Source organism: Bos javanicus, chromosome 5, assembly GCF_032452875.1.
Source record: "Bos javanicus breed banteng chromosome 5, ARS-OSU_banteng_1.0, whole genome shotgun sequence".
Classification (NCBI taxonomy): Eukaryota; Metazoa; Chordata; class Mammalia; order Artiodactyla; family Bovidae; genus Bos; species Bos javanicus.
The window spans coordinates 56,423,600-56,432,957 of NC_083872.1; the positions used below are offsets into that span (position 1 = coordinate 56,423,600).

The 9,358-nt window shown below is 58.1% G+C and overlaps 1 protein-coding gene across 6 annotated transcripts; it reads right to left on the bottom strand.

Moving 5' to 3' along the window:
* Window positions 1–92: 92 nt before the first annotated feature.
* On the bottom strand, window positions 93–9,214 carry MBD6 (methyl-CpG binding domain protein 6). Of its 6 annotated transcripts, none has more exons than XR_009736464.1 (13): window positions 5,728–5,840; window positions 5,341–5,443; window positions 5,064–5,226; window positions 3,791–4,843; window positions 2,955–3,616; window positions 2,521–2,674; window positions 2,169–2,338; window positions 1,632–2,045; window positions 1,481–1,533; window positions 1,214–1,277; window positions 896–1,065; window positions 567–630; window positions 93–307 (listed from the first exon to the last, which is right to left on the bottom strand). XR_009736464.1 is itself a non-coding variant. In XM_061416662.1 (13 exons), the coding sequence occupies exons 3-13, from the start codon at window positions 5,838–5,840 to the stop codon at window positions 991–993; spliced, it is 3,024 nt and encodes a 1,007-aa protein (XP_061272646.1). In that variant the 5' UTR covers window positions 5,841–5,864; window positions 6,044–6,107; window positions 9,130–9,214; the 3' UTR covers window positions 93–990. The 6 variants fall into 6 exon arrangements, 2 of the variants coding, with proteins under 2 accessions (XP_061272646.1, XP_061272647.1); XM_061416662.1 differs by adding exons at window positions 6,044–6,107; window positions 9,130–9,214 and having other exon boundaries at window positions 93–1,065; window positions 5,728–5,864; XM_061416663.1 differs by adding exons at window positions 6,044–6,107; window positions 6,217–6,318 and having other exon boundaries at window positions 93–1,065; window positions 5,728–5,864.
* Window positions 9,215–9,358: the final 144 nt, after the last annotated feature.

Sequence of the window (9,358 nt, forward strand, 5' to 3'; positions counted from 1 at the left end):
AGACAGTCTAAGCACTCTCTACCACAGAAGGATTTAAATTATAATCTGTTCTTACAAAAGAACTAAGGAAAAAATGAGGACAGAGTCAGAGCCAGAGTTTCAAAATATTCTCATCTGTTAAATTAAGAGTGTCTCCCATAGAAAAGCAGTGGAGGCCCCACAGGGCAAGTACAAAACAGAATTAAAACTCCCAAGGGTCTTGTCTTTACAAAAGAAAAGGCAGGAGGCAGCCCCTGGACAGCTGGTCATGCTGGCCGCTCCGGTTGGACCATGTTGCATAATCCTCAGTCGCATCGTCACAACGTCTCTGAGCGTTTTGATGGGGGAGAAGGGGCAGTGTAGTGTGTATGGGGGGAGACACCCAGAGGGCTCTCTTTGCCCCCTTACCCCCTCTTCATATCCCAGAGGAAAGTGGAGGGAAGCTGGCTACACCTTGAAATGAGGCTATGTGTTTCAAACCTGGGGACAGGGTAAGAGGGGGATCTGTGCTTTGAGCAACCTGAGCCAGAGGCAGAGGGGTGTTGGCAGGGGTGAGGGGAGGACGCATGATGCTTATTGCTTTGTACCTTTCATTGGGAAGGAGGGCAGCAGCCAACAGTAGCTCACAGGTTTGTAAACTGAGCCTGCTGGCTTCAAGAAGGGAGGCAATGAAGTCGAATTAAATATAAAAGAGTCATTTGTGCAAAAATAACTTAAACAAATAAAAGACCTGGGGGAGGGGGTTTTCCCCTTAGCCTGGTGGGGAGAGGGCCATATACCACCCCCCCCCAGGCCTTTTCAGTGACATGGCTTTGGGGGGGAGGGGGTGAGCTTCCCTACCCCCTGCAATGGCTCAGGATGGGACTGTGGGGGAAGGGGTTGCATTTGTGCTCTGAGTGGGGAGTAGTGCCCCCACCCACTGTCCACAGGTGCAGGTGGCTGGCAGGGGCTCCCAAGGCTCAGCACTCAGCTCTCCCCAGTCAGGGTCAGATCCAGCTCCAGGTATGGCTGCTATGGGGCCAGTTTCCTCCTCTTGTTTTTGGCAGGACGGCCAGGGCGGGCCCGGGGAGGCAGAGGGACAGCCGCCTATACAAGAGGGGAAGTTGAAAGAAGTGATCAAACAGCTGGGTATCAGGAAGTCCTTTATTTTCTCCCCACTCCCACTAACCTTCTTCTCCTCCTGCCTCATCCTTTATATGCACTCCCACCCACCGACGCAGTGATGCACACTTACGCGGGTTGTGGGGCTGGGGTCCAAGGTAATGTCCTGGCGGGAGCTGTTGCTGTTCCGGGTTGGGCTGCAATAAGGGCACAAGGGGATCAGGAGCATGTCCCCGAGCGCCAGGGGATTTTCAGAGTTTGGGTGGGAAGCTTTCTACATGTGGGTAGTGTAGGCATGGTATCCTTATTCATATTCAAGTAAGTGCTGCCTTTTCGAAAGCCAAATCACTCTTAACTATTGCTATAAACCCAACAAGCCGGAAAAGGCCAGTATACTCACTTGTATTTTCTCCTGCGGCCACGACGAGACTTTCTGACTACCCCTGGGGATACCTGAGAAAAGATGGACTGTGTGTGGGAAAAGGCACCTTGGCCTCAACCTTTCCTGAGGGCCTTTGTGCCCAGACAACCATTACTTAACCCACACTCACCTTAAGGTCCTCAGAATGGGGCCCAGGAGGGGATGGATCCTTGGGCTCAGCACCCCCTTCAGCCAGCTCCCCATTATGCTGCCAGTGGTGGGTCCTTCTTGGGGACCGTTCCATTTGTCCATTGAAGCCACCACGTGCCCCCCACTTGAGGGCCAGTCGGCCAGGCTCCCGCCGGCTGCCAGGCTTTCGTCCCCGGCCTGGCCTGGCCTCACCATTAATGCCCCTAAGTCCCCCTCCTCCCCTCCGGCCCCGTTTCCCTGACCCCCTCCCAGTGAGCAGCTCAGGGACTGGGGGATCGGGAGAACTGTGGGGTGGGGCTAAGGCACTGAGGGGAGGCCGGGCAGGCTCCGGTTCAAGGGTTGAGGTGGGGCTCTCAGGGGGCAGACAGGGGGCTTCTGGCTGCTCTGGAGGGATCTGCAGACAAAACAGACCTCTGTCAGTTTCAAATGCAGTTCCAGCTACTTTAACTTTGAAATGTCTGTATTTCCAATTTGCGAAAAAAAATTCTCTCCCTAACACACACACCCATCCCCTCACCTGGAGACTCTGTAGCAGGCAGGCTAGGGGACTAGAAGCCTCTGAGAGGGGTGGAGGAGCTCCCCCCCCAGGGAGGAGCTGCAGCCCCAACTGGCCAGAGAGAAGAGGGCCAGGAGGCTGCAACAGACTGGGGAGGGTTCCAGGGCTGCTGGTCAGCGAAGACAGGTCACCTGTTAAGGAATTGTAAAGTCAAGGGTCTCCCTGGGCAAACCAATTAGGCTGAGCAGACCCTATTCTTTTAGGCTTGACTCAGTGGTCACAGACTTTCCTCCCTAATTCATCTAGTCTCTACTCCCAATTTTTCTGTTTCTTTTCTTCTCTCCCACACCACAGAGTCTTCCCTCAGACTCACCCAGCAGGCTGGCACTCAGCAGAGGGCTAAGGAGTTGAGGGGGTCTCCCTGAGTTGGAGGGGGCCTTGCCCAGAGAGGAGGCCCCCGGGTCAGTAGTTGCCGTGGTGACACTGGAGGTAGGTGGTCCAGGTTGGGGGGCGCTCAGGACACAGGGCTAAGAAGAAAAAATGGCTGTAACATCTACATGTGTAAAGTATTCAATAAGTTTATAGTACTTCCACATATGCAATCTCACTAAAGCCCCACTGAAGTAGGCCATGCTTATTAAATACAGACCCAATTCTTACAGTCCATCCTACCCCCAGCTAAGAACTAAGCCCTCCTCAAAGGCCCTAAGGAAGAGCTCAGACATGAAACTGAAAACCTTTTATTCCCAGCTCCCATCTCTGATTCTATCTCTTGTTCTGTCCCACCCACTCACCCCCTATCCTCACCTGGGGGGGCGTCCCCGAGGGGGGATCCAGGCTGGCAGCCAGCAGCGCAGAATTTAAAGCTATGAGGGTGGGGGGAGCTGAAAGGGGGGGGAACAGCAGGGGGGGCAGGTCTCCCAAACCTGAAAATGTCTCCCCACTTGGACCCCCGGCTCCCTCTGCAGATCCCTCCCCATCCCCAGCTGTGGGGCCCAGGGCCAACAAGGGCAGGAAAGAGGCAAGGAGGTTGCTAGGAGGTGCAGAAGGGGGTGGAAGAAGGTCTGAGGGGGGTGGTGGAAGCAGGGAAGCCACCAAAAGTGAAGGCCCTTCGGGCTCACCTGGGGCTAGGGGAGGGCCAGGTCCCCCTGGTGGGGGGAGCAGGGGCTCAGGGGGAGGTTGTCCCCCTCCCCCAGCCAGCACGCCAAATAAACTGTGGCTAAGCAATGGAGAAGGTGGAGGTTGTCCCAGACTCAGAGGGAGGGGCAAGGTCCCTAGCATCCCGGGGAAGCCGGCTCCACTCAGCGCCAGGCCCTGCTCGGGACTGGGGAAAGGGAAAGCCTCCCCACCAGCCAGGGGAGGCAGAGGGCCGGCTGGGCCGGCCCCCATCCCAAGCGCTTCAGATGGGCTTTGAAGCACAGGGCTGGGGACTAGGGGGGCTTTGGAGGCAGCTGGTGGGGCAGGGGCACCTGCAAAGAAAAAGAGAGGTTCAGCTCTAGAGAGACCCTTTCTCCCAGTATCTAAAGAATCCAAACTCCCTGCCCCCCGACCCAGAAAACCACTACAGAACTCTCTAAGTTCTCCCTTCAGTGTCTTGGTGGTCTCTTTGTACCCGAAGGAAGGGCTCTGGTGCACTCACGTACCTGGCACACTGCTGAGGCTGCCACTGGTGGTCCCAGGGAGGGCAGGCGGGATGGGGTGCGTGGGCTGGGGAGAGCTCCCTGAGGAGAGGGTGGGGGGAGGAGGAAGGTGTGCCTCTGACCCCAAAAGGTTAAAGCTTCCGTCAGAGTGGGAAGGGCCAGGGGTGGGGAGTCCCAGCAGGGACAACACAGAAGGGAGAATTGGTTGGGATGGCTCCGGCAGAGGAAAAGATTGGGGGGTGGGAGCAGGGGCCCGAGGACGGCTCCGCCTAGGGGCTTGAGGGCCCCCCCCTTCTAGCAATCGCAACACAGTTGGGGGTCTGCGGGGACGACGCTGAGAGGGACGGGGCAATGAGGAGTGGGAAGCTGAGGGTGCCTGGGCACGGGGCCTTCGGCCCTGTAAAGTGCTGGGAGGGGGGAATTGGGGGTGCTGTGCCTTGGCGGCTGCAGAGAGTAGGCTGCTAGCAAGAAAGGGGGGTGCCCCGGGCCCCTCCACCGAGGGGGCCCCTCCCAGGGGCCCCAGGACCAGGGGCAGGTGCATAGTGGCTGAAGACACTGGTGGCTGAGTGGCAGGACCAGAGGGGCCAGGGGGACCAGGGAGATTATTGCTTGGGGGCAGGGGAGGGGGTGTTAAGGCATCACTACAATGGAAGAGAGGAGGGTCTGAAGGTGGTGAGGAGGAGGCATGGGGGGCTGGAGGAGAGCCCAGGTCAGGGGGCACCAGGCTGGATCGGAGAGCAGCTCCCCAGCTATATGAGGGGGCGTTGAGGCTGATAGCAGGTGGAGGAGGTGCAGCTGGGGAGGGGGCATTGCCCCGTGGGAAGAAACAAGGGCTGCTGCTGCCTCCAGAGGAGACGGGGTCAGGAAGCCTTGGCTGTGGGAAGAGCCCCCCAGGGCCTGCTAGAGGGGGGAAAGCCTGTGGAACTGAGGGTGGTTCTGGGGGAAGGGAGCCAGGACCCCCATTGAGTGGAGTTGTAGGAGGGACTCGACAAGGAGGGCGGGCAGAGGGAGGCCCTGGGGACACAGTGTGGAACATTTGGGGGCTTGCTCCCTCTCCTGCAATAAATGAGAAACAGAGGATCAACCTGTGGCTCCCCTTCCAAGAACTTTGTCTTTTCCATCCCTTCCCCCACAAGCTCCCAGCTTCCCTGTGCCCTCCTCTCACCAAGCAGTTCCCCACTCCACCCTTCTTGCTCCTTCTCACAGAGCTCCTCCCACCACCCCTCTTCCAGACCCTTAAGTTTTCCTCAGTCCCTGTAAAGTGGAGAACACTCACCAGGAGAAGAGTGTGAGCAGGTGGTCTCCATGCTGCGGTACAGAGTTGCCATGGCAACAGCTTTCCGCCGGTGGTTGCACAGCTTGGTCATGTCCTCCTCTGATGCTGGCCCCACCCCAGCCCCACCCGGGGTCACCGGGGCCAAAGGGTCAAAGTTGAAAACCTGTAAGGTGGAAGGCACAGACAAGGACCCTGAGAGAGCAGAATCTGAGAAAAACTACCTCGGTCAGTGACCGGCATTAAGTCTCTCTGACAATCTCACCCTCACCATTCTGACCTTGGGGACATTGAGTGGACACTCCAGACCGCACTTGCAGGTCCCATCGCTGAGGAGGTAGCTCCGGGTTTGCTCCAAGGAAGACAGCTCTGTGCCACTTGGACTGGGAGAGGATAGGGTCAGAGTGTGAGGTTAGATAACACTGAACTGGAAGACACTCTGAAAGAACAGTTCAAAGATCTTCCTAGGAAGGGCAGAGAGTAAGGAAGAGATGGAGAGAACAAGTGCACAGGACCAGAGGCACAGAGAGCAAAAAGGCTGAGGAACGAAGAGGAATAGACAGCAACAGGGCACCAGCGATCTGGGCATAGAGAGAAATAGAAGAGAGAAAACTCAGGCAACTGAAGGGCCTGGGGATAGAAACTGGGGAACTTCGGGGAGCCACACCTGATATAGAGCACAGCACCCTCTCGAACACAGCGCTGCCAGCCGATGGGGACAGATGTGGCCACAGGGCCCCCAGCTCTGTCTGCTCCACTGCTCTCATTGCCCCCATTCATTGTGTGTAATCAGCTCCCACGTGCCTGATAACACAGACATTCATGTGGCATTAGTAGGATTAAACTGGGCTGGGTACCTGAGGGAGTATTCCCGCAAGGCAAAGGTTGTGTGGAGACTCAAGAGAACTCAAGAGCAAAGGGAAAACCTCAGAGAGCTGGGGGAGAGAATGAGGGGGAACCTTCTGCCAGCCCACCATGGCTACCTGAACATGTCTGCAAACATTGTGGGGTCCAGTCTAAAGCCGGGGCCGCCGGCTTAGCCCACACCTGCAACACAGGAGAGAAAAAGAACAGTCAGGAATCTGCCCAACCTACTAAAGCACCACAGACCAGGATACTCTCAAAGGAAAGATCCTTAATAACAGGAGGTAAGTACCCAGAAAGATCCCAAGGATCTGGTGGCTGAGTCCACAACCATCCTCTCCACGTTCAGTCCCTAGGGACCAGAGGGTCAGAGCCACAACTTTCAGGGACCGGGGAATCACAGCCCAATCCCTAGACATATAAAGGGCAAGGCCCCCTCATCCCACCAAGGACAGAAACCTTCAGCCAGGAGTGCGGGTTAATTCCCATAATCTCTAGGAAGTTTCCCAGAGAGGCTGGCCCCTGCTGTTCCCTCGCCCTCAGGAAGATCATATAAAAAGTATGGATTGCCAGGCAGATCACCAGGCAATTGCCCAACTGCTCGCTGGGGTGGTACCAGCGTAACTCCCCCCATGGCCTGGCTGCACTAGACAATCACTGATCTAGTTCACTTGGATCTTCTTAAGAAACACTGGGATCACAGTTCTGTCTTCTCCCACTATTCTCAGAAGCTCCGGATTTTCCCCCAAGCCTAAGGCAAGAAGAATCAGCACCTCCTGTCCCACTGGCTTCAGTTTAGCTCCAAGAGGGATTCTCCTCTGATATATATGGGGACGCCCCACAAACCTGCAAGTATTCTCTCCAACCCCACCATCGCTCCCACCCCACACTGGCGGCTTCTAAACTTTCCCTCTCATAACAAGGCGCCCTGTCACCCAGCCTGCTTCCCTCAGCTTGGGGAGGAGGGGAAGGCGCACGAAGTAGGAAGGAACTTGGGGAGAGGGCGGGCGGAGGGTGGGCGAAGCACTGAGAGGAGGGAGGTGAAGAAGGCAAAAGTCAAGCAGTGAGAGAGAGAAACGGTGGGAGCAGGTGAGGGCGGGGGAGTGGGGATGGGGCCAGGGAAAGGGGCCAAGAGGACGCGGAGGGGGCAGAGGGTAGGGATAGGAGGGGAGGGGGAGGGGCGAGGTGGGGGGGGGCCGGGCCCTGCACTCACCGCGGCCCATGGTTCGGCCGGCCCCGCCCTGCGCAGTCGCGGCCCAGAGGGTGAGTGGGAGGGAGTGGGAGGAGGGTCGGTGGAGCCCGAGCCTCCGGTACAGCCCCGGCCGGTCCTAGCAGGAAGCGCCGCCGCCGCTGCCGCGGATCACCGAGCGGCCTCCCGCGCATGCGCCATGGGGGCCAGGGGCAGCCCTGGGGATTCCGTTCCCAGAAGGCACCGCGCAGGCTGCTACCGCCGCCGCCGTCGCTGCCGCCGCCGCCGCCGCCACCGCCGCAGCCGCCGCCGCTGCCCGGACGGGAGAGGGGCGGGGCCGGGCCCCCGCCCAGCGGACAACGACGAGCCAACAGGAGGGGCCGCAGTGCGCATGCGGGAGCGCGCCTACCCCTCCCCCACAACCCCCCATTAATCCCCAAGAGAACAAACACCCCACGCGGGGGCCACCCCCCCGCCCTCCGCGGAAGGATCCGAGCCTCTTCCCAGGCCACTGGTGGCCAATCCCAGCCCTCCCCTGGGAGGGGCCCCTTCCAAAGCCACAATCTGTTCGGGGAGCCAGGAATGCCAGGTCCGGGAGGAGCCGGCCCGAAAAGATGAAAGTCGCGACGTGCCCTGCCCCGCCCCAAAGGCTTCCCGGGTAGTGTGCTGGGACTTGACCCGCCTCCCCAGGTCAACATGTCAAAACACGACCCCGGCCTGTCAAGTCACATGACCTCTGCCTGTCACTGACAACCTGGTCATGTCTTTGGGCCAGGAGAGACCATCTGGTCCAAGCCACCCCCCACCCCCATTTACAGGAGAAATGGAGCTCTGGAGCAGTGGTGCAGGCCTGACCAAGGACCTGTCACCGGTCACACCACCGCCTATACTTGCCATCCAGCCACAGCTAGCCTTGTGACAGTTTTCTTAGGACAAACTCTGGCTGCCCCCATGAGGATATGACAGGATATGTAACAGGCCACCACATGGCCTCCGTTTTCTAAGTAATGGCACTTGAAATATAGTTTGCATTTTCCACCGTGCTTTTCACTTTTGTTCAAGCTGCCTCCAAGTTCATAATAATCTCACGTCCAGCAGGCGATCTTTTATTTATGAACAAGGACGGTGAAGCACGGCGAGATTAGGTAACTGGCCTAGGATCCCTGGGCAAGTGAGGGACCGCTGAGGCTAGAATCTGGGTTCCTGACAACCCAGTCCCAGGCATTGCGCTCACGTGCACGCAATATTCCAGGCAACAAGGCTCTTCCGTAGCCCAAACACCTAAGGTAGGAGGCCTGAAGCCCAGCTCCTCACAGCAGGGAGTCACAGGACCTGAAGGTCTGATACACTGAAAAGGGCGGGCCTGGTCTTTGGTGAAGGGCAGCAGAGCACCACTGGGGGGAGATGATTAGACCAAACAGTGGGATCGGGGCCTCCCGGCAAAGAGCACGAATTCTGGCATGCCGAGGGCTCATCAGATACTTTACAAAGAAAAAAGTTTAAGGGTGCTAAGAGCTTAAAATGACTACCAAGGGGCGTCAAGCTCCTTGGCTTCTTTTGAGAGAAGACTCCTTTAAGAAGACTCGAGAAGATGCAAACAATCCTGGTGGATGAATGCAAATTTTCAAAGGTGGGAGGTTTAAAAGACCTGGTGTCCGTTAGCAGGGAGGGGATCAGGGGCAAGGAAAATGGGAGTTTCTTTTGGTGGAGATAAAACGGAGGCTAATGTCAGATGGGCGGAACAAGAGAGCCTTAGAGGGAGACAAGCTGCAGTGAGCGTTCACACCGCAGCTTAGGGGCGACCACAGTTGATAGCCGTTGGGGCCGTTGGGTACCGGGAGCTGGCGCCCCGCCCTCTCTCCTCTCCCCCACCCCTCCCTGCACCTCCCACCACCCTTGTAGTCCCCTGCGCGTGCGCGCGCTGATACCGGTTGCCAAACATTGCATCATCCCCGCCCCCCTTTCCTCCCCTCCCCCTCCAGCTCTCCCCTCCGCGCGCGCGCATGACTCACTCACCTCCTCCGCGAAGCCTCGTGACCCAAAGCTACTTCCGGGTCCAACACTAAGTCGACCCCCAAGCGGGAGGGAGCGACGAGGGCGGTCCCGCGAGGCTCCTGAGTGGCGGACGTAAGGGATGAGGTGGGGCCAACGACGGCGTGCCGCTTCCTGATTGGTAGGCCTCTGGACCCGCCCAGAGAGGAGGGCAAGGCCCTGTTAAAAGATCTCAGCTCCGAGGATCGAGGTC

Excerpts from the sequence above, each read along its gene's own strand:
- MBD6 (XM_061416662.1), bottom strand. The coding sequence starts at position 5,840 with ATGAATGGGGGCAATGAGAGCAGTGGAGCAGACAGAGCTGGGGGCCCT. Across the intron at positions 3,617-3,790 it reads CAGCCTCAGCAGTGTGCCAG|GTGCCCCTGCCCCACCAGCT; the intron begins GTACGTGAGTGC and ends TTTTCTTTGCAG. Across the intron at positions 2,046-2,168 it reads GCCTGCTACAGAGTCTCCAG|ATCCCTCCAGAGCAGCCAGA; the intron begins GTGAGGGGATGG and ends TTTTGTCTGCAG.